Source organism: Sinohyriopsis cumingii, unplaced genomic scaffold (assembly GCF_028554795.1).
Source record: "Sinohyriopsis cumingii isolate HCF-2022 unplaced genomic scaffold, ASM2855479v2 utg000349l, whole genome shotgun sequence".
Lineage (NCBI taxonomy): Eukaryota > Metazoa > Mollusca > Bivalvia > Unionida > Unionidae > Sinohyriopsis > Sinohyriopsis cumingii.
The window spans coordinates 1594563-1620992 of record NW_028315889.1 but is presented as its reverse complement, the minus strand read 5'-3'; the positions used below and the strand labels follow the sequence as shown (position 1 = coordinate 1620992).

General features: G+C 34.1%; 1 protein-coding gene across 2 annotated transcripts in view; it reads right to left on the bottom strand.

Moving 5' to 3' along the window:
- Positions 1-2580: 2580 nt before the first annotated feature.
- LOC149774315 (WASH complex subunit 4-like) overlaps positions 2581-26430 on the bottom strand; it is a 121980-nt gene continuing 98130 nt past the window's right edge. Inside the window, exons 29-35 of one of the 2 annotated variants that reach the window (XM_089945461.1) lie at positions 25676-25772; positions 24186-24280; positions 21764-21862; positions 19944-20040; positions 18963-19013; positions 15955-15973; positions 4531-4649 (exon numbers count right to left, since the gene is read on the bottom strand). In XM_089945461.1, the coding sequence (XP_089801587.1) occupies positions 15966-15973; positions 18963-19013; positions 19944-20040; positions 21764-21862; positions 24186-24280; positions 25676-25772 (447 nt within the window). In that variant the 3' untranslated portion in view covers positions 4531-4649; positions 15955-15965. Of the gene's footprint in view, positions 4650-15954; positions 15974-18962; positions 19014-19943; positions 20041-21763; positions 21863-24185; positions 24281-25675; positions 25773-26430 lie in introns of both variants that reach the window. The other variant, XM_089945460.1, reaches the window with a different exon arrangement.

Below are 26430 nucleotides of genomic sequence, written 5' to 3'. Positions count from 1 at the left end.
ATTAGGATACAAAAAGCCACACACTGCATATACTGTAATTTCAATAATTACCATAGAAACATTTTATTTCCATCCTATACCTTTTACTATATTAAACTCTCTAGCTGTTTGATCAATGATATTGGCTATTTAATACTAACCTATGCAAATGACATCCAATATGGGACACACCAAATAAGGCACATAATACAATTCTAGTGACAATACATATACCAAGTTCTATCCATTTATCTTAGATGGGTTTAAAGATACAGAATAGAAATTAAAACTCTAAATAAACCGGCTATAAATGTGCAAGTATTCCAGAACTTGATGCTCTGTGAAGAAGTATAATATTATAAAATCCATAAACAACTGCCATTTACATATACTTATTCCTCACACAGTAATCACCAATCATTAATACTAGTAAAAAAAACCCATTAAATTAATGAATAAATGGTATATTCTGTGCCTACCATAATTATGTTTACATATTTATGAAAGCAAATGATGGTGAGGCTTTGCTGCATTAAAATTACAATCTTTCAAATTTAACTGTCACAGTTAATATCTCCTTTCCTCGTAAGACAGTTTAAAATGTGACAACCTTAGGTCAATTTTCTTTTTTGTATTTGCCAACGTTTAAATAACAAAAATATTGGAGTACTTCCAACCAGACAACCAGTTTTTCACAGTATGATTTTGTCAATATGTACTATCCAGCAAATTCAAGGACAATTAAATAAAATAATTTCAAATAAAATTCAGCAACTAAATGGCACTGGCATCTAATGGGTATAATATGGTGCTTTTTGCTATAAATCTGAGCAAGATGTTTTTGCTAGCTACTTACAGACAGACAGTAAACAAAAACGTTTCTGGCCTTGCACAAGAATATTGAATTGTTAGTCCCTAATATAACTGCAGTATACCATAGTATGTATTACGTTACGTTCAGAAATACCGGAGTTGAAATGTTTCATGGTATCCAACACTATCAGGTACATCACTGTTGTTGCCCTTTGCATACTTTAAACTGCAAAAATCTTTAAGTGCATGTTTGTCATGTTCAAACCACAGAACTCCATATGTGTCTTGTTCTGAGTGGAAAGAACAAATTTGATATGGTGTAGGGATAAGTTGAGATTTCTAAAAAGTCTTACAAATATTGACATGCAAAGAAGACATCCAAGTAGTTCCAATTCAGAATACAGATATAAAGAGTTTGATATTTCAAATGACAGATCAATAAAGCAAGATTAAATATGTAATAAAAACGTGTATAATTGTGGAAAGGAATATTTGTAATACATGCTCTCAAGACAATATTCCCTTTATTTTATAATACGGTCCTCAATGGTACAAGTATTATTCCAATATACCTACAAACTGATTTGATAATATTCTTGTTGTCTGTGTAAGTGTTTTTACAAATCAGTAAACCTAAAAGTCTGAAACAAGACCTTTGACCTTAAAAGAAATGTGTGAGTACTGACTTGTTTACTGAAATGCAACTATAAACTGCACAAAATTCATTTGTACATGTACAAGACACATTGTTCATGAGCTCAGTGAAGTCCAAAAATGACCATCTGTTCAGGAGTAGTAGTGACAACAAGATTTCATGTAGGAACAACTAGACATCACAGTAAGTATTCTGTTAAAAATCACACGATACTATGGTCATCCATTTAGAACAGGTAGCAGTGACCTAATTTTCATGATGGTCATTATCCTAGCCATGTTGGACATCAAATCAATGTCATTTTTCACTTATTACCAACATCTCATCACAAGTCTTTTCTTTTTTATAAACCAAGTCAATATGACCATTTAGAAGGAAAAGTGATAAGATTTTGAAGATGGTCACCAATGCAGCCATACTGGAAATCAGATATGCAAGGGGCCCCGAGTGGTCGAGTGGTCTAAAGCGCTCTCCGTTACAAATCACTGCCATCTCACCTCTGTCTGCATGGGTTCGAGTCTTGGATTCAGCCAATTTGGGTATGTGAGAAAGCTTGCCAGTAGCTTCTCGTGGGTCGGTGGTTCTTTCTGGGGATTTTCCGAGGCTCTTCCTCCACCATTAATAATGGCCGCCATGTATAGCCTATCGTGTGCTGAAAAATGGCGTTAAACCCTACAACAACAACAACAACAGATTTGCAAGATTTTCATTCAGGACCAATTAAACAAGATAAAAAGTATTTTTGTGAAAAACCCATTTTTGATATGACCATCCATTAAGACAGAGTAGTAATAACAAGGTTTTCATTCAGGCTATCATAAAGGCATTACTGGATGTCCAAGGAGTATCATTTTCATCCAGATCTAACTATGCCAGTGGAATATGTTTTAGGCTGGCAATCATCGTAATATTTTTGAAAGGGTAACAATAACAAACTTGTGCTAATGGATGGAGAAGCCATCACATAAACACTTCTGACCACAAAAGCTAAAACAATATGTCCCCTCCCCTCTAGAAGTGAGGGAGTGGGTGAACATTAAAAGTTAAGAAATAGAAGAAACCTGCAAAGTACCAATCTTATCTATCATGAAAACTGTCATTAATAAAAGTAAAACAGAAAACAAACACAGAGGTTAGAGAAATAAATATATATTCACGGCATAAATCTAACATATGATTTATTATTTTAAGTGGATATATATAATATTTCTTTCACAAAAATACATAACATTATTAAGTTCTTATCAGTCAATGCTATACAAAATGGATTGCAATTTTAGACTCATTTGTATTGCACCATAAGTGTCTAGAGAAACTCTCCCTTCAATAAAAATTCTAAGAATGCGCATAAGTTTACCTAACCTTGTTTAAAAACTGTATGATAATGGAATAATCTAACCAGTTTCCTTCAGGAAGAAATATATCAATACCATATATACCTGCACTTTTTTCCTCCAATTTGTTCTTAAATACTAAACAAAATATTGTCTTCAGCAATAACAGACTGGTACTTCATCAACAATTATTTGTATCTTACTGCTTAAGATACGGAATCACAAAATACAGAACCCAAAATTTGGTCCAATTAGTTGTCAAGAAAAGACAATTCTTACAGTATAAAAACAGTAAAAGCTTTGTCAAACTTATTTTTCTAAAAAATTAAATCATCATAAAGCTAGTTTAACTTTTCACATTAATATACTGTGATATATGTACATAAGTTTATTGTAAGCAAAGGTAAAAAATATATTGTTCTATCTGGATCTTTACAACCCAACAAACTGTCTATACTAGAGTTAAAGGGTAGTTCTATAATTTCTTTAGGAGTTGGTTTTCCTTCCAAAAATAGTTCATCAGAAATATACAAAATGTAAATCTTGTTCCTAGTTTTATATCCACATATAGTATACAGTAAGCAGAATTCAACAATTTTAATTAAGTCCACTTCCAAGATAAACAGGAGGTAGTGTAGATCATTGCCACATGGTGGTGTCAAAGAAGGAGTTGTTATAGATATATTCAGGGCTGTACAATAACTAACAAAATATCCTAATCTGTGTCTTTAAATATCTTGTGAAGATGATAAGGAATGGGTAAAGATGCAGAAATTGTTGCTAAAAGGTTAAATACATGTGTGATTTCCAAGCTAAATTGGTACATCAAGCTGAAGCTGCTGCAAAACAGTATATAAATTATGAAACCATGTGGAGCCATTCTGTGAAGTTTACATTTTTTTTACATGTAGGGTGAGGTGGGGGGTGGGGTGCCAAAGGTGGTGCTAGCCCAGAGCACCATTTAATCCTGCGATGATTCCGATCCCACCCCTATACTACAATGGAGATTTGTCATAATCCATATTATCACATGGAATAAGTTTCACAGCAGTCCACTAAAATCTGCAAGAGTAGTTGCATTCACTAAAATCTGTTGCATTATATTGCATCCAGCTGCCAGTCCAAAAATGCAATAATTGTTAGCATAGGAGAATGAAGAACCAAGATTTACCAATATGTGCATCTTTAGATGATGACCATAATACGTGGCAAGTTTCACAGCATTCCAAAGAAAAATTCAAGATGAATTCCAAGATGTGTTGCATCAATGAGACTGTACCATATACTGTTAAGCTGCAAGAGCTAACGACAAATAACTGTAACAAAAGTTACAGAAACACATTGATTCTTTAACATACACCTCTTGGTGGCCAAGTATCAGGCAGCCCATCAAAATCTGTGTGACTAGCAGCACTCATAAGTGCTAGATGTAAGGACATACAGACAGACAAAAGGTTACTACATATCTCTATCAGGGTACAGAAATTTGCAAGAATATTGTTGTGGTAGCTAGGACTGGAAACACTATGCAATTATCATCAGAAGATTTTGACTGAATTTCTAGACAACTTTCAGTTTTATATTAGCAAAAATGAACGACTTTAACATCAAGTTGATTAATCAAGGACCTAGTTACTTGACTAACTGCAAGCAAGGCACATTCTACATAGGAGGTGGTGGTGGTGGAGGTGGAGGTGGAGGAGGGGGTGGAGGTGGGGGTGGAGGTGGAGGGGGTGGAGGTGGAGGAGGGGGAGGAATACCACTAACTGGAGGAGGAGGAGGTGGGGGAGGGGGAGGAACTCCTCCAGTCTTTGGTGGTACAGAGGAGGATGTAGTAGCACCAGTCTGTCCTCCTGGCTGAAATGCATCTGAAAAAGAAGAAATAAGTATTGACAGCCTAGTTATTGTAAACAGAATTTAAAGCACTATCGTAAATGTAAATACTGGAAATCACCCTAGCCTTCTTGCATGTCATCTTGACTCCCACATAGTACTGGTTCTCTCTAAGATTATTTCCAATTTCCTTTACTTTTGTGCAAAAAAAATGTATTTAATATTCAATGAGAAAATCATGTCAATAAATTATCTCAACTTAGAATGTTTGGGGAATGTATGTAACTTTTGATCTTGCTTCTCTGTAATGAATCCTGCCTATAAAACTAAGGTTTTCATACACATAGTATGCTCTTCACTTGTTCCCTTGCAAACTTGTTTGCAAATGATCAGAATAAATCACTGATTAAAGTTACATACTTTAATGATCAGAATAAATCTCTAATGTTACTTTAATGCTCAGGATAAATCACTGATTAATGTTACATACTATAATGCTCAGGATAAATCACTGATTAAAGTTACATACTTCAATGCTCAGGATAAATCACTGATTAATGTTGCTGATTAAAGTTACAAACTTCAATGCTCAGGATAAATCATTGAAAATTACATAGTTACTTTAATGATCGGGATAAATCACTAATTAAAGTTACATACTTCAATGCTCAGGATAAATCATTGAAAATTACATAGTTGCTTTAATGATCGGGATAAATCACTAATTAATGTTACATACTTCTATGATCAGGATAAACCACTGATTAATGTTACATACTTCTATGATCAGGATAAATCACTGATTAATGTTACATACTTCTATGCTCAGGATAAATCACTGATTAATGTTACATACTTCTATGATCAGGATAAATCACTGATTAATGTTACATACTTCTATGATCAGGATAAATCACTGATTAATGTTACATACTTCTATGAACAGGATAAATCACTAATTAATGTTACATACTTCTATGATCAGGATAAATCACTAATTAATGTTACATACTTCAATGCTCAGGATAAATCACTGATTAATGTTACATACTTCTATGCTCAGGATAAATCACTGATTAATGTTACATACTTTAATGATCAGAATAAATCACTGATTAATGTTACATACTTTAATGCTCAGGATAAATCACTGATTAATGTTACATACTTCAATGCTCAGGATAAATCTCTGATTAATGTTACATACTTTAATGATCAGGATAAATCACTGATTAATGTTACTTTAATGATCAGAATAAATCACTGATTAATGTTACATACTTCTATGCTCAGGATAAATCACTGATTAATGTTACATACTTCTATGCTCAGGATAAATCACTGATTAATGTTACATACTTCTATGCTCAGGATAAATCACTGATTAATGTTACATACTTTAATGATCAGAATAAATCACTGATTAATGTTACATACTTTAATGCTCAGGATAAATCACTGATTAATGTTACATACTTCTATGCTCAGGATAAATCACTGATTAATGTTACATACTTTAATGATCAGAATAAATCATTGATTAATGTTACATACTTTAATGCTCAGGATAAATCACTGATTAATGTTACATACTTCAATGCTCATGATAAATCTCTGATTAATGTTACATACTTTAATGATCAGGATAAATCACTGATTAATGTTACTTTAATGATCAGATTAAATCACTGATTAATGTTACATACTTCTATGCTCAGGATAAATCACTGATTAATGTTACATACTTTAATGATCAGAATAAATCACTGATTAATGTTACATGCTTCTATGATCAGGATAAATCACTGATTAATGTTACATACTTTAATGCTCAGGATAAATCACTAATTAATGTTACATACTTTAACACTCAGGATAAATCACTGATTAATGTTACATACTTTAATGCTCAGGATAAATCACTGATTAAAGTTACATACTTTAATGATCAGGATAAATCACTGATTAATGTTACATACTTCTATGATCAGGATAAATCACTGATTAATGTTACATACTTTAATGCTCAGGATAAATCACTGATTAAAGTTGCATACTTTAATGCTCAGGATAAATCACTGATTAAAGTTACATACTTTAATGATCAGGATAAATCACTGATTAAAGTTACTTTAATGCTCAGGATAAATCACTAATTAATGTTACATACTTTAATGATCAGGATAAATCACTGATTAAAGTTACATACTTCAATGCTCAGGTTAAATCATTGAAAATTACATAGTTACTTTAATGATCAGGATAAATCACTGATTAATGTTACATACTTTAATGATGCTATTTGCATAGCAATATTTAAAACAGTATTCAACTGGTCAAATGAAATGAGTTATTTGACACTGACCACAACTGCTAGCTAGATGCAGGTAGGATCTGTGTACCTTTCAATGGATTTTATTCTAAAGATTTACTTGAGTTGATACAAAAGACACAATTAATTTGATAAAAGAAAGCAGGTCTACTTTTATTTGACAATAACAACAAAAAAAAACAATTTCACATGTATCAGATAAAAACACAATTGGAACTAATTATATTCTCATTGAAATGCTTGAGGACATCTCTTCAACCGCCAATTACACTTTTTATTTTTGAACAAAAGAAGGCATATCATATTTATGAGGAAAGAAATGTTCATAAAATATGTGACTTCTTTCAAAAAATGATTCAAGCTGGTTTGGGGCATCCTAATACAGCTTGCCTGGCATACAGTGATCTAAATGGTAAATGTAGTAATAATTCAAGATGTTTGCAGTATGTACAAAACACTGCTAATTCCAATGGTACATGTAGTAATAACTCTAGTTGTTTGCAGTATGTACAAAACACTGCCATGGTACATCTAGTAATAACTCTAGACATTTACACCATGTACAAACCACTGCCAATTCCAATGGTACATGTAGTAATATTTCTAGTTGTTTGCAGTATGTACAAAACACTGCCATGGTACATCTAGTAATAACTCTAGACATTTACACCATGTACAAACCACTGCCAATTCCAATGGTACATGTAGTAATATTTCTAGTTGTTTGCAGTATGTACAAAACACTGCCATGGTACATCTAGTAATAACTCTAGACATTTACACCATGTACAAACCACTGCCAATTCCAATGGTACATGTAGTAATATTTCTAGTTGTTTGCAGTATGTACAAAACACTGCCATGGTACATCTAGTAATAACTCTAGACATTTACACCATGTACAAACCACTGCCAATTCCAATGGTACATGTAGTAATATTTCTAGTTGTTTGCAGTATGTACAAAACACTGCCATGGTACATCTAGTAATAACTCTAGACATTTACACCATGTACAAACCACTGCCAATTCCAATGGTACATGTAGTAATATTTCTAGTTGTTTGCAGTATGTACAAAACACTGCCATGGTACATCTAGTAATAACTCTAGACATTTACACCATGTACAAACCACTGCCAATTCCAATGGTAAATGTAGTAATAACTCAAGATGTTTGCAGTATGTACAAAACACTTCCAATTCCAATGGTAAATGTAGTAATAACTCTAGATGTTTGCAGTATGTACAAAACACTTCCAATTCCAATGGTAAATGTAGTAATAACTCAAGATGTTTGCAGTATCTACAAAACACTGCCATGGTACATCTAGTAATAACTCTAGACATTTACACCATGTACAAACCACTGCCAATTCCAATGGTAAATGTAGTAATAACTCTAGATGTTTGCAGTGTGTACAAAACACTTCCAATTCCAATGGTAAATGTAGTAATAACTCAAGATGTTTGCAGTATGTACAAAACACTGCCAATTCCAATGGTAAATGTAGTAATAACTCTAGATGTTTGCAGTATGTACAAAACACTTCCAATTCCAATGGTAAATGTAGTAATAACTCTAGATGTTTGCAGTGTGTACAAAACACTGCCAATTCCAATGGTAAATGTAGTAATAACTCTAGATGTATGCAGTATGTACAACACAATGCCAATTCCAATGGTAAATGTAGTAATAACTCAAGATGTTTGCAGTATGTACAAAATACTGCTAATTCCAATGGTAAATGTAGTAATAACTCTAGATGTTTGCAGTATGTACAAAACACTGCAAATGCCAATGGTAAATGTAGTAATAACTCTAGATGTTTGCAGTGTGTACAAAACACTGCCAATTCCAATGGTACATGTAGTAATAACTCTAGATGTTTGCAGTGTGTACAAAACACTGCCAATTCCAATGGTAAATGTAGTAATAACTCTAGATGTATGCAGTATGCACAAAATACTGCCAATGCCAATGGTATATGTAGTAATAACTCTAGATGTATGCAGTATGCACAAAACACTGCCAATTCCAATGGTAAATGTAGTAATAACTCTAGATGTTTGCAGTATGTACAAAATACTGCCAATTCCAATGGTAAATGTAGTAATAACTCAAGATGTTTGCAGTATGTACAACACAATGCCAATCCCAATGGTACATGTAGTAATAACTCTAGATGGATGCAGTATGTACAAAACACTGCCAATTCCAATGGTAAATGTAGTAATAACTCAAGATGTTTGCAGTATGTACAAAATACAGCTAATTCCAATGGTAAATGTAGTAATAACTCTAGATGTTTGCAGTATGTACAAAACACTGCCAATTCCAATGGTACATGTAGTAATAACTCTAGATGTTTGCAGTGTGTACAAAACACTGCCAATTCCAATGGTAAATGTAGCAATAACTCTAGATGTATGCAGTATGTACAACACACTGCCAATTCCAATGGTAAATGTAGTAATAACTCAAGATGTTTGCAGTATGTACAAAATACTGCTAATTCCAATGGTAAATGTAGTAATAACTCTAGATGTTTGCAATATGTACAAAACACTTTCAATTCCAATGGTAAATGTAGTAATAACTCAAGATGTTTGCAGTATGTACAAAATACTGCTAATTCCAATGGTAAATGTAGTAATAACTCTAGATGTTTGCAGTATGTACAAAATACTGCTAATTCCAATGGTAAATGTAGTAATAACTCAAGATGTTTGCAGTATGTACAAAATACTGCTAATTCCAATGGTAAATGTAGTAATAACTCTAGATGTTTGCAGTATGTACAAAACACTGCCAATTCCAATGGTACATGTAGTAATAACTCTAGATGTTTGCAGTATGTACAAAATACTGCCAATTCCAATGGTAAATGTAGTAATAACTCTAGATGTTTGCAGTATGTACAAAATACTGCTAATTCCAATGGTAAATGTAGTAATAACTCAAGATGTTTGCAGTATGTACAAAATACTGCTAATTCCAATGGTAAATGTAGTAATAACTCTAGATGTTTGCAGTATGTACAAAACACTGCCAATTCCAATGGTACATGTAGTAATAACTCTAGATGTTTGCAGTATGTACAAAACACTGCCAATTCCAATGGTACATGTAGTATCAACTCTAGATGTATGCAGTATGCACAAAACACTGCAAATGCCAATGGTAAATGTAGTAATAACTCTAGATGTATGCAGTATGTACAAAACACTGCCAATTCCAATGGTAAATGTAGTAATAACTCAAGATGTTTGCACTATGTACAAAATACTGCTAATTCCAATGGTAAATGTAGTAATAACTCTAGATGTTTGCAGTATGTACAAAACACTGCCAATTCCAATGGTACATGTAGTAATAACTCTAGATGTTTGCAGTGTGTACAAAACACTGCAAATGCCAATGGTAAATGTAGTAATAACTCTAGATGTATGCAGTATATACAAAACACTGCCAATGCCAATGGTATATGTAGTAATAACTCTAGATGTATGCAGTATGCACAAAACACTGCCAATTCCAATGGTAAATGTAGTAATAACTCTAGATGTTTGCAGTATGTACAACACACTGCCAATTCCAATGGTACATGTAGTAATAACTCTAGATGTATGCAGCATATACAAAACACTGCCAATTCCAATGGTATATGTAGTAATAATTCAAGATGTTTGCAGTATGCACAAAACACTGCCAATTCCAATGGTAAATGTAGTAATAACTCTAGATGTTTGCAGTATGTACAAAACACTGCCAATGCCAATGGTATATGTAGTAATAACTCTAGATGTATGTAGTATGTACAAAATACTGCCAATTCCAATGGTAAATATAGTAATAACTCAAGATGTTTGCAGTATGTACAACACACTGCCAATTCCAATGGCACATGTAGTAATAATTCATGGATCATTCTGGGCTACTGTTTTTATACTGGTATGAGACCTGTAATATAATTCATGGATCATTCTGGGCTACTATTTTTATACTGGTATGAGACCAGTAATATAATTCATGGATCATTCTGGGCTACTATTTTTATACTGGTATGAGACTTGTAATATAATTCATGGATCATTCTGGGCTACTATTTTTATACTGGTATGAGACCTGTAATATAATTCATGGATCATTCTGGGCTACTATTTTTATACTGGTATGAGACCTGTAATATAATTCATGGATCATTCTGGGCTACTATTTTCATACTGGTATGAGACCTGTAATATAATTCATGGATATATCATGTAAATGGACTTAAAATGGTAAGCATTATGAATTTTAAGTATTTTATTACACAGTGATGGACAAAATTTAAATTGTGGCCGAGTGGTCTAAACTGCTCTCTGTTACGGATCACTGCCATCTCACCTCTGTCTGCATGGGTTCGAGTCTCAGATTCGGCCAATGTGGGTATGTGAGTAAGCTTGCCAGTAGCTTTTCTTAGGGTTGGTGGTTCTTTCTGGGGATTTCCCGGGTTCTTCATTCTCAAATTAATACTGGTTGCCATGAACAGCCTATCATGTGCTGAAAAGTGGCGTTAAACCCTACAACAACAACAATTTGTGACATATTCCACTCTATAATATAATGGCATACACTGGTTTTCTCTCTCTCTCTCTCAGGCTAAATTTACTTGTTTATTTCCTGCAATGCTCTGATTTACTTAGGACAAGTTACCCATTACACATGGATTTAGTTTGCAAAGTAGACCATGACATACCGGAGGGTGAAAGAAAAATTATAATTTTGCATCTCTACAGTGGGGGTTCAGCTTATAGTACAGTTAACTTATAATCATGTATATATGGTAGATGGAAGAATCTGGTGGTATTTGACATGATGCTGGTGTTTTTACTTAAGTAACTACTGCTAGACTACATGGTGCCATGGCATGCTTTGTTTGAATGTGTCATGGTAGACAGAACTCCACCTATCACATCTGGTCTGATATGAAAAGACAGTTTATAAGAGAAAGTCATTCTGAGGTTTGTTTTAAAAAATATATTTAGCAACAATGTCTAACGGCAGACAAGTATCATTTTCCACTAAGCTGATATGGAAGTCAAATCATTACTAGCAAAGTCACCTTCGACACAACTTTGACAGAGCATTTCTTAAGAATATTCGTATCTAGCTTAATCAATACTGGCTAGAAAATTGAAAAGTTGTTCATGTCTGCATGGAAGCCACACTACTGCTAGGAAGCCAAATCAGACACAATTTTGACAGCACTGTTTTGGCTGTTTTTAGAGAAGTCAAACATAGGTTTTCCACCAGAATGCTAAGTGAGCCACATCCTTGCTTTGGGAGACACCAGAACACAATTTTAACACAGCATGTTCAAACATTCACACTAAGTATGATCCAAATTCGCAAAGAAGGTTTGGAAAAGAAGTTCAAACTAGGTTTTCATATGGCTGATATGAAAGCCAAACTAGTGCAAAGAAAGTCACCCTAGACACAATTTTGAGACATGTCCTAAAAAACTGTTCCTACTAAATTTGATCAAAATTGGTTCAGCAATTCTAGAGAAGCTGAAAAGAGGTTTCCCACCTAGTTGCTAAGGATGCCAGTTTCTACCCACTTTACCAAGATCTTGTTTGCTACATTGTGTCTTTCTGCATACTTCATTGGGTTGCTAAGGATGCCAGTTTCTACCCACTTTACCAAGATCTTGTTTGCTACATTGTGTCTTTCTGCATACTTCATTGGGTTGCTAAGGATGCCAGTTTCTACCCACTTTACCAAGATCTTGTTTGCTACATTGTGTCTTTCTGCATACTTCATTGGGGCCCTTGATGGCTGAGTGTCTTAAGCCTTTACTGATCACTACCATCTCACTGCTTCCCCACGGATTTGAGCCTAACATTCAGCCAATGTGCACAAGTGAGAATGCTGCCAGTAGCTTCCCTCTGGTTGTTGGTTCTTACTGTGGTTTCTCTGGCAACCACATACAGCCTATCTTGAACTGAGAAATGGTATCAAACCCCAAAATAACAACATACTTCTTTAAAACTTATTTCCTAAAACCCAAAGTAACAACAGCATACTTCTTTAAATCTGTATTCCCTAAACCCTAAAATAACAACAGCATACCTCTTTAAATCTGTATTCCCTAAACCCTAAAATAACAACAGCATACATCTTTAAAGCTGTATTCCCTAAAACCTAAAATAACAAGTGCATACTTTAAAGCTCTATTCCATAAATCCCAAATAATAAACAAATATTTATTTAAAGCTGTAATTCCCTAAACCTGAAAATAACAACAGCATACTTATTTAAAGCTGTATTCCCTAAAACCCCAGCTGTATTCCCTAAACCCTAAAATAACATATGCATACTTTAAAGCTGTATTCCCTAAACCCCAAAATAACAGCATACTTCTTTAAAGCTGTATTCCCTAAACCCTAAAATAACTGCATACTTTAAAGATGTATTCCTAAACCCTAAAATAACAACTGCATACTTTAAAGCTGTATTCCCTAAACCCTAAAATAACAGCATAATTCTTTAATGCTGTATTCCCTAAACCCTAAAATAACTGCATACTTTAAAGCTGTATTCCATAAATCCCAAATAATAACAATATTTCTTTAAAGCTGTATTCCATAAACCCCAAAATAATAACAGCATACTTCTTTAAAGCTGTACTCCATAAACCAGTTAAACTAATATTGTGAGCAATGGTTGTGGGAGCTCAAAGCTAATAACAACAACTGTTTACACCAAAATCTACATGCATGCAATGCAAGGGTGATCTTAAAACTGGCCATAGATCAAAAAAACCTTGTCAAGAAAAATGAAATATCAGTTTCACACAGATCATGAACAGTTTATTGTTATGCTGGCATTAATGTCAAAGCAAGCCCAAAATTATATTTTAGCATTATGGAATATACTGGTACAAGAATAAAGAATGAGTAAGATACAAAATATTAGCAAAGATTAGAATATAGACACAAAGTAGTTCATCCAGATGTCAGCAAAATTAGTGTGTATCACTGTTATCTCATTCTCACTACCTGGGAAGTTTAGATTTAAAAAAATAAAAAGCATTCCTCAAGTACAAACTATATGTATTAAGAATATTGACACCAAAATCTACATACATGCAGTGCAAGAATCTTCTTAAAATTGGCAACAGAAAAAAAATTTGTTAAGAAGAAGAAAACATCCGTTTTACATAGATCATGAACTGCTAGCTTATGCCTACACTGGATTTCAAAACGTGCCTCAAACCATATTTTAGAATTACAGAAAATACTGGTGCAAGGACAAAGAATAAATGAGAGATAGGAGATATTAGTAAATAGAATGTAGAAATGAACCAGATCACCCCAATGTCATCAAAATTAGTACCACCATCATCTCTTTCACACAATTTGAATATTTGAAAACTTTAGATTAAAAGAAGAAAAAAGCATTCCAGAAGTACAATGTATTAAGATTATTTTAGCATTCATTGCTAGATATTATTCATATAATTTTCTCCTTTTTGGTTGTTTTTATGTCATCCAATTAAAAATGTGTTACCCTTATGTATTCATCTGTCTGTTCATAAGTGTACCATCCATCAAAACTTGGATACTGTATTCATCTCATGCTAAACCGATGCCCCTTTTTTTTTACAGAATTAATTATAAATATTTACTGAAGATATCTATGTCTGATTAAAAATTCTCCTAAACTTAGTAACATATTTTATCAGCCTGATCCACCTTCACCCCTCCACCTATGTTTACCTGATTACTGAAAAACTTTCAGGTTTTCCTGCACCCCACCCCTCTTTTCATCCCATCGAGGCTACCTACTTGATGAAAAATGTTCAGGCTGTCCTGCACCCCACCCCTCTCACTTCCATTCCACCCAGGCTTACCTACTTGATGAAAAATTTTCAGGATGTCCTGCACCCCACCTCTCCCCCTTCCATTCGATCCATGCTTACCTACTAGGTAAACAAATTATCAGATTTCCCTCCCCTCCTCCACCTGAAAATTGTATCAGGTGGTCCATCTACCCCTACAACTGCTCTTATCTAATTAGCTGCATCCATCCCTCTCCCCCTAGGTTTATCTACCTAGTGCAAAAATTTATCAGGGTAAACCTATCCCATCGAGTAGGGTTTACACATTTATCAGGCTGCCACCTATCCCCATTTAACTGCACATATCTACTTGGTGTAAAATTTATCAGGATGCTCCATCTCATCTTTCATCTTGGTTTACCTTCTATTTAAAAAAATGTATCCGGCTTCCCCATTCCACCCAATCTACTTAGTAAATAAATTATCCAATTATCATGCTAGGTAAGTACACTTACCTACTTAATGAAACATTTAACAGGCTGCCCTTCTACTCTCCATATGGGTTTATTTATTTAGTGAAATAATTTATCAGGCTATCTCCTTTCTTTCAAACTGCACTTATATACCTGGTGAAACCTTTATTAGATGCCCCCCCCCCCCCCCCCCGGACTAACCCACTTAATGACAGATTTAGGAGTCTGCCCACAATCCTCCACCTCAGCATATCTACCTGGTGAAAAATTATCAGGCTGATCCCATCCCACCATTTGTGCTTATCTACTTTGTAAAAATATAATTCTGGCTGATCCCATCCACCATGCCCTGCACTTGTGCTTATCTGCTTTGTAAAAATATCATTCTGGCTGTCCCAATCCACCATATCTCATTCAAACTGGGCTTATAAATGGAAAAGTACTGTAAGTTTACATTTTTGTCAAGATTTGTGAAAGAAGGGATGGTGGGTCATTCTATTATTACACCTTCAAGTTTTAAGTCCTTTTCTTGTAAAGTTTCATGAGCACAACTATATGATATGAATGTGCCTAGGTGAGGAAGATTATAACATGATTAGACAAAGACTTGAAATGTTTATCCTCTACACTAATTAATATATCCAGAACCAGATGAAAAATGTTAGCAAGTATTCATACAGCCAAATGAACATGCAATAATATCTCACCTTTCTTCCTGCTATGATGCTATAAACAAAACATGTAGACAAATTCCAAATTAAATACGCGTGATGTCTTACCTTACCGTCTGTTTATGTATTATCATCTCTCTCAAATATATATATATATATATATATATATATAATGTTAAACAAATGATTAGGACAGGAGCCTGCAAATTTACATGTCAATCATTTGTCTCATACATATCTGATGAGATTTTTCAAAAATATGCTGGAAATGCTGTTTTCTTAAAATATTTTTTACTAATCGCAAGGACATTAAAATTTTGGAAGCAATGATATGAAAATACACATTTTTTTCCATAAGCATGGCATATCATTGGAATGGATACAGGCTTGCAAATATGGCATATGACATAATTGGTACTGATACAGCTTTGAAATATGGAGTATGTCATATCATTGGTACAAATACAGCCCTTGAAATAGAGTATGGCATATCATCTGTACAGATACAGCCGTTGAAATACAGAGCATGGCATATCATTGGTACAAATACAACCCTTGAAATACAGAGTATGGCATATCATCAGTATTGATATAGCCTTTGAAATACAGAGCATGGCATTTCATCTGTATTGATACAGCCTTTGAAATACAGAGTATGGCATTTCATCAGTATTGATACAGCCTTTGAAATACAGAGTATGGCAGATCATCTGGATTAATACAGCCTTTGAAATACAGAGTATGGCATATCATTGGTATTGATACAGCCTCTAAAATACAGAGTATGGTATATCATCAGTATGGATACAGCCCTTTAAATACAGAGTATGGCATTTCATCAGTATTGATACAGCCTTTGAAATACAGAGTATGATATGTTATCAGTATTGATACAGCTCTTGAAATACAGAGCATGGCATATCATTGGTATTGATACAGCCCTTGATATACAGAGTATGGCATATCATCAGTATGGATACAGCCCTTGAAATACAGAGTATGGCATATCATCAGTATGGATACAGCCCTTGAAATACAGGGTTTGACAATTCATCAGTATTGATACAACCTTTGAAATATGGAGTACTGTATATCATCAGTATTGATACACCCCATGAAATATGGCATATGGCATATCATCAGCATGGATACAACCTTTGAAATACAGAGTGTGGTATATAGTTGGTATGGATACAGTCTTTGAAACAGAGTATGGCATATCATGGTATGGATACAGCCTTTGAAATACAGAAAGTATGGTATATCACTGGTATGGATACAGTCTTTGAAATATGGAGTATGGCATATCATGGTATGGATACAGCCTTTGAAAAATGGAAAATGGCATATCACTGGTATGGGTACAGTCTTTGAAATATAGAACTTCTTACTTTTTAAAAATATGTTATTAGAAAGAGCATTAAAAGTTTAGTTTACAAACTAAATTTTTGTAACAGGGATTACTTTTACTGGTAGATAAAATTTGTCTTTTCAATAATAAAAACTCAAGACATATTGCAGACATTAATGATGTCATATACTAAATGATTCATCAATAATGTTAGTGTCTTTATGTGGGACAGGTATATCCCATAAGTCTTACTAATATGTGTTAACTGTATGAGAGAAAAAGGCATCCTACATGACTTCCTTGTATGAATAAAGAATGTCACACATACACATAAGGAATCTGAGAAAGCTAATTTTTAAGTAAGTTATGTTTCTCCAATAATACTTATCCAATCACATTATGTTATAAATATTGGCTTGTTACCTCATGAATCCAGCCCTACAAAAATATGAAAATCATTTTCTCAGATAGATAAAGGGCAATAACTCTTGCCCATTACTTCCCCATGCCAACACCAGATGTCGCTAATTTTTAGCTTTGCTGCTGAACTGATAACATTGTACAGTTTACCTTTGACAATCCAAGCCATTTTAGTATTCAAATTGGACCACTGAACATTCCTTTTGGATTTATTGTGTGGGACAATCATTCTTCTGCAGGTTGTATCCATTATTTTAACAATTTCTTCCAAATTTGACTGATTTTATCATCTTCGTGGACTATGTCCATTTAAGACCATGTTAGGCCATGCTATTGCTGACCTCATGATGTCATTTTCGAGTTAGCATGACTGACTGTTTTCTCTTATTCAGTTAGTAATGGAGATGGTATAATAATAACATGCTGCATTGCTAAAATACGCTTTGTTTTTCTTGTGTCATTTTTATAGAAACGTTAACAAGGCATCTATATGCCTAAGTTCAAAGCATAGTCTGAAGACCATCTAAAAAGCTATTTTTGCTTTTTCCATTAGTAACAGGAGTGACAACAGCATCTAAAATACAACTCTATTTTCACTTTATCCATTAGTAACAAAAGTGACATTAGCAAGTTAGTAGTATTCGGCATTACAAATTTATGCTTTCTTTTCCCATCTTGTAGGGGAACATCCTCCAAATGCATTAAATGCAAAAACTTCATAGCAATGGAAGATGACGGACTCTTCTTTTGTAAGTTCTAAATGTATACTGTCGATGCAATGTAGCATATGTAATACGTGGTCAGAGGAAGTCTGGACTGCAGTAGTCCAGAAAGCAGCTAAAAGGGAAGGAAAGACAATATAAATTAAGGAAAGGTAGTATTGACATCCATACTATGCATCCCAAGTCAACCTCCATTGCGTGCCTTGTGGGGGATACTGGGGACACCCCCATTCAAAAGTTCGTCATTTGCAGCCATGACACACATTAACATCAGTGGCAGGAGAAGATGATGTGGAAAGGATGCAACCATCTGCCTTAGAACAGATGCACCTCCTGCTCCAGGAGACGACAATGAAGCAACTAACATCTGGCCAAATATTACCTCAATTTCTCTCACTTACTTCTGCATCTTTTTCCAACTCTATATGAGATATACAGGAAAAGACAATGTTGTCTTTTAGTAGGGCTTGATTCACGAGGTAGCGGGCTAATATTCCTAATGTAATGTGACTGGGGAATGTATATAAAAAACAATTATAATACAGTCATACCTCCTGATGTCTGACCCTCTGTACTGGAGGATGAACCATCTTTTGATGCATCTGCAAAAGAAAAGATATATAGATGAACGATCTTACCTCAGAAAATCATTGCTTACAACAATGTGCTGAATGGCATTAGTAGGTATACAATTTAACATTGACCAAAATATGCAAGAATAAAGAAAAAACTGGAAACCCTATCACCCTGTCAAATATGCCAACATGAAATAAAGATTAAGGTAGTTAAATACAACTCAGAGCTATTCAATTTAAATATGCATGGTCCCTAGGGAAGGCAGTTTTAAAAAAATATATGTCAGGGTACTTTGATTTCACAGGTTCATATTAAAATGAAAAGAAATTTCTAAATTGCATCACTGGGTGAATACCCCACTTTAAAAGTGCCTTCCTGTGTCCCATGTATGTTTTAATGGAACAGCCCTCATTATTCATCCAGCAACCTCATGCATCAAATTAAATACAAAATAAAGAATGACTCCATGTGTGTGAGAGAGAAATCATCAATGTGTCTGTATCTAAGATCATCATGGTGTGTTATGTTGGCAGTGGTTTGTGTGGGATATACAGAGACGTTACATGGAGATTGTAATCTTCCTTGTATGCTTAGAGATTTGGATTTCGTGGCAATTGTTATTTTCTTATTTTACAAGGTCACTACTTTATTGTGACTGGTTATATTTCATTGACAATATACTCCTTTAAGATATTTCCTTTTTTAATTACAAAAGCCACTGTCAGAACATACCAAAACCCACATGGATATACAAAGCTATTATATGCTAATTAAACTGGCCAGGAGATGTCAGATAAATGGTAGATATATATGTTTAAAATCATTGTGAGACAAATGATAACTGTATCTGATTACAATCAATTTGAGGCAAATGATATCTAAATCTGATTGCAATCAATATGGTACAAATTATATTTATATCTTGCTTACAGTTAATATGAATAAAAAATAATCACCTTTCTTAAGCTCCTTTTCCTTCTCCTCTGCAGCAGTCATGTCAGCTCGGAAGAAAATTCTGGCACTGCTTAATGAGTAGAACAGCAGATCAAATTCCTGAAACAGTGTGAATAATTTGAGTATGGTATAAAACCTGTACAAATTTGAGTATGGTATAAAACCTGTCCAAATCTGAGTATGGTGTAAAACCTGTACAAATTAGAGTATGATATAAAACCTGTACAAATTTGAGTATGGTATAAAACCTGTACAAATTAGAGTATGGTATAAAACCTGTCCAAATCTGAGTATGGTATAAAACCTGTACAAATTAGAGTATGATAAAAAACTTGTACAAATTTGAGTATGGTATAAAGCCTGTACAAATTTGAGTATGGTATAAAACCTGTCCAAATTTGAGTATGGTATAAAACCTGTACAAATTAGAGTAGATATAAAACCTGTACAAATTTGAGTATGGTATGAAACCTGTACAAATTTGAGTATGGTATAAAACCTGTCCAAATTCGAGTATGGTAAAAACCTGTACAAATTAGAGTATGATATAAAACCTGTACAAATTTGAGCATGGTATAAAACTTGTAAAAATCTGAACATACTATAAAACCTGTCAATATTTTAGTATGGAATAAAACCTATAAAAATTTGAGTATGATATAAAACATACAAATTTGAGCACAGTAGAAAACCTGTACAAATCTGACTACATACAAATTTTCATTAATCATGTTTTTAGAGATCACCTTTTCTAAATAAGTTTGGTGCTTAAAGTTTTCTTAATTTATGAGAAAGAACCACAGTGAGATTGCTGAAATTCTTGAAACTCCAGGCATAGAAAAAATAGAAATATGTTCTGTATCTGTCTCTGGTAATTCCCTATTAAATAAAATAAATAAATTAAAAGTTGTTGTTGTTGTTGTTAGGTTTAACGCCATTTTTCAGCACAAGATAGGCTATACATGGCGGCCAGTATTAATGGTGGAGGAAGAACCTGGGAAAACCCCGGAAAGAACCACCGACCCACGAGAAGCTACTGGCAAGCTTTCTCACATACCAACATAGGCCGAACCGGCGACTCGAACCCACGCAGACAGAGGTGAGATGGCAGTGATCCGTAACGGTGAGCGCTTTAGACCACTCGGCCACTCGGGGCCCCTTGCATGTCTATTAAAAAAAATAAATAAATTAAAAGAAACATGTAACTAAATTATTGTTCCTAATAGCAAGTCCTAAAGCATACCGTTTTCTATAAGCATAGTGTAACTCAAGCAATGGATTATCCAATCTTTATCCAAAGGATAATCCTTCTTTACCATGGTGACAAGTCCATCTCTGAGATTGCATGAAGATGTTTCCTTTTATACACAAACCACTATGACATAAATAGCACATGATTACAAAATAGTTTAGACAACAAACTGATCCCAGGTTATGCTACCCAATACCTGTATCTGCCTATCAAATCCTAGGTTATGCTACCCAATACCTGTATCTGCCTATCAAAACCTAGGCTGACACCTTCCAAAATGGAAAGTGTGAATCCATATAAAATGTTCCCTCTGTATAATATGTACATTAACAATGAATGGTCATTGATCCACAGACTCAGTCAATTACTTCCTAAGTTAAGTCACTAATCTACAGTCCTTAATTTAATATAACCCTTTATGATGTGATTTCATATATCCATTATTATACAGCCTGGCTTATAATGTATGCAAGTATATGACAACCTAATCTATAAGATGGAACATTATTAAGGCTTCCCCTAACTGTCATTGTGAGGGACCACTGTACTGCCTGATATTATCAAAGTTACCTGAATATGGTTGTCTAGTCTCTTGACAGTCAGCGTCATAGTTTGCTGTAACTTTTCATCCATTTTACTGCCAGAAGTTTGCTGCTTCAGGATTTGGTCCTATACAAACAATAGACAGAGGATGTTCCATATTGGTAATTTCAGTGGAAAGTGTTCAAGGAGTTTCATAGATTTTATTAAAGCAATATAATAAATTTATTTGATACGGGCATAAATGCCAAGCTTTTATTCATCCCATGATGAAATATGCAGCCATTTTGTCCAGTAAACTGTGGAGAAGAAACATTTAGTGGTATAAACTGATAAACATTCACATGCCTCAAACACTGCACTTACAAAAGTGTTATGCCATGATTTCAAACATAGCATATAAAAAAATATCAAATGATTTATGAAAGGTCATATCAAATATGTTATTACTGTGTTAGCATAGATATTTGTTACTTTTAATGATGAAATTATAGTGATCTTAAAAACAATTAAAAGTCATTTTGATATTCAGTTAAATATTATAAATGACCAATATGAATACAACTAAAAATCAGTTCTTTTTAAATATCAAAGAAGACAGTAGAAAATACATGTCACTCAATCTGAGAAAAACGGAAATATTAGAACACTGATTTTTTTTCAGTATTTTAATGGTCTAATGTATTTATGAACTATTTATAACTTTGGCAATCAACAAAAGTAATGCAAATAACACATTCTATAAATGAAATCTTTTCCTAGTTACAGTGACTGCAACCACAGCCTTTAGATCACAGTGACTGTAACCACAGCCTTTAGATCCCAGTGACTGCAACCACAGCCTTTAGATCCCAGTGACTGTAACCACAGCCTTTAGATTCCAGTGACTGCAACCACAGCCTTTAGATCTCACTGACTGCAACCACAGCCTTTAGATTCCAGTGACTGCAACCACAGCCTTAAGATCCCAGTGACTGTACCCACAGCCTTTAGATTCCAGTGACTGCAACCACAGCCTTTAGATCCCAGTGACTGTAACCACAGCCTTAAGATCCTAGTGACTGTAACCACAGCCTTTAGATTCCAGTGACTGTAACCACAGCCTTTAGATTCCAGTGACTGTAACCACAGCCTTAAGATCCCAGTGACTGTAACCACAGCCTTTAGATTCCAGTGACTGCAACCATAGCCTCTGATCTGAAAATCTATATGCTTCTTCTTATTGTCAAGAACAAGCAACTACTGAAAAGTTGAGCTGAAGTTGTGTGCCAACAAAAATTAAATTATACTGTTATCCTTTTCTGAAGTCACTATAACTGTGACCTTTGACTATTCCAACCAATGTTGCAAGGCTTTCTTTGTACGCTCATGGGCAAGACATCTTTGAAGTTTACAGAAGTTATATTCAGTATTGTGCATAAACAATGATTCAGGTTACTGTATGGTAATCATTTCATTCTACAAGGCAATAATGATCTTGACCACTGACCTTTGGACCCTGAAACTGGAAGATTTTTGTGTATCTTCAAGGTAACATATCCATGTGATTTAGTTAAAGGTTTGTACATTAAACCTCAAGTTATAGCACGGATGACATTTTGGCTGTGTAGCTCAAAATGACCTCAACCTTTGAACTTTAAACCTTTTTGCATACTAATGGAAAACACATTGTAAAGTTAGGTGAAATATGTAAAATGGTACTCTATCACAAGTAAATCAAATCAGTTACACACTGATAGGCATGACCTTCACATTATTATAACTTATAATAGGGAAACCAAAACATTGATATATAAGGACAGGCATGGCCTTATCATAAATATCACATAGAAACCAAATCCCTGACAGAAGGACTAGCATGGCCTTAACATAATTATCACATGAAAACCATACCACTGACAGATGGACTGGCATTGTATTAACATAATTATCACATTGAAACCAAATCACTGACAGATGGACAAGCATGGCCTTAACATAATTATAATACGGAAACAAATTGTTGAGGCATTGCTTTCACATAATTATTGGATGGAAAGCAAATCATAGATAGTTCGTCTTGTACTGCCTTAACATAATTATGCTATGGAAACCAATAACTAACAAATGGACAGGCATGGCCTTAACATAATTATGGTGTGGAAACCAAATAACTGACAGATGGAGAGGCATGGCCTTAACATAATTATTGTATGAAAACTAAATAACTGACAGATGGACAGGTATGGCCTTAACATAATTATGGTATGGAAATCAAATAACTGACAGATAGACAGGCATGGCTTTAACATAATTATGGTATGTAAACCAAATAACTGACAGATGGACAGGCATGGCTTTAACATAATTATGGCATGGAAACCAAAAAACTGACAGATGGACAGGCATGGCTTTAACAATTCTTACTGACATAACAGAAAGCATATAAAAAAATGTAAAATGCCACTGCTACCTTTTCTTTGTGGTATTTTTCTCTGACTGACTGGAACCAGTGTAGAGAGTCAAATTCATGATACTGGTCCAAAAGTTTCAGAATATAGGCCACACCTGAAATGGAATCATAAATAATGTCCAATGGAATTATAAAAAAAATGTACAATGGAATCCTAAATAATGTTGACTGGAATCATATTGTAATATTTAATGGAATCATAAATAAATGTCCAATGGAATCATAAATAATGTTGACTGAAATAAAAAAGATTGTCCAATGGAATCATAATAATGTCCAATGGAATCATAAATAATGTCCAATGGAATCATAAATAATGTTGACTGGAATTTTAAAAAAATGTCCGATGGAATCCTAAATAATGTTGAATGGAATGATAAAAAATAATGTTAAATGGAATCATAAATAATGTCCAACGGAATCATAAATAAATGTCCAATGAATCATAAATAATATTGAATGAAATCATAGTAATGTCCAATGGAATCCTAGATAATGTTGAATGGAATCATAAATAATATCCAATGGAATCATACATAATGTCTGATGGAATTATAAATAATGTTCAGTGGAATACCTAAATAATCTTTGATGGAATCATAAATAATGTCCAATGGAATCATAATATCAAATGGAATGATAAATTATGTCTGATGGAATCATAAACAATATTGAATGGAATCATACATAATGTTGAATGGAATCATAAATAATGTTGAATGAATGAAATAAAAAATTCAATATCTGCAAATATTTAGCAATGAAAAATACTGTTTTTCCAAATTTGAAGGTTAGAATAGTTATTGGTGAACATTTTCTACTATTTTTTTATACACTCTACATAAAATATCTTGACTTAATACATAATCAATATTCATTTTCTTTAAATGAAATAATTTTTATTAGTGGCAACTTGTTTATGGCCATTAACTGTTTACACTATATTTCAGCAGTACAGTACCCATGGTAAATCCATCATCAGTGAATGTTGTTGTTGTTGTTGTTGTTTTAGGGTTTAACGCCATTTTTCAGCGCAAGATAGGCTATACATGGCGGCCAGTATAACTGGTGGAGGAAGAACCCTGGAAAACCCAGGGAAGAACCACCGACACACGAGAAGCTACTGGCAGGCTTTCCCACGTACCCACGCTAGCCGAGCCTTGGACTTGAACCCACGCAGACAGAGGTGAGATGGCAGTGATCCGGAACGGTGAGCGCTTTAGACCACTCTGCCACTTGGGGCCCCCATCAGTGAATGTTAGACTTACCTATGGTAAATTTACCATTAATGAATGTTAGACTTACCCATGGCAAATTTACCATTAATGAATGTAAGACTTACCCATGGCAAATCCATCATCAGTGAATGTTAGACTTACCTATGGTAAATTTACCATCAGTAAAATCTAGACTTACCCATGGCAAATCCATCATCAGTAAAATCTAGACTTATCAATGGCAAATCCATCATCAGTAAAATCTAGACTTACCCATGGCAAATCCATCATCTGTGAATGCTGCTCCAACTTTGTTCCTCCTGCTCATCTTTTCTTTGTTGGCAATAGAGTGCTCAACAAAATTCAGAGTCTATGCAAAGAAATTAAGGGAGATTTTATCTAGTGTCAATGATGGAAACGGAATGCTGAACAAAATATTTTACAAAACTGATCATTCATCTGATAAACAATATTACTTATCATAAAAGGAAAAGGTGTCCTGAATACTGTTTTCATTATTGTCATTATTATTTCATGTAAGGGACTGCTCTGGTGGCCTAGTGGCTAGAGCGTCCACTTTGGAAGATGGAGGTCGTGGGTTTGAACCCTGGCCAAGTCAAAAATGGTACTAGCAGCTACCTTGCTTGGCACTCAGCATAAAGATATTAGTGTTAGGACTGGTCAGCCTGGTGTCAGGATAATGTGATTGGATGGGACATCATGCTACATGTCTTCGGCATGATTCCCCAGTGCTAGACATCACTATAAACTGATACACTGCAGATATTGTAGCGATATGACTGAAAAATTGTTAAAGCTACATTAAAAATCCTAATCACACACACACATTTCATGTAAAGCATACTTGCCAGGACCGTTGACCATATTGCCTTCCGAGCCTTTATAAGAAACATTTTAGCAGTCAAGTCAGTCAATTGCATTTGTATAATAATCAAAGCATGCAATGAATTTTGTATTAAACCCTTGAAGTAAAATGACATAAAAACAACAAAAAACTTGTCAAACCA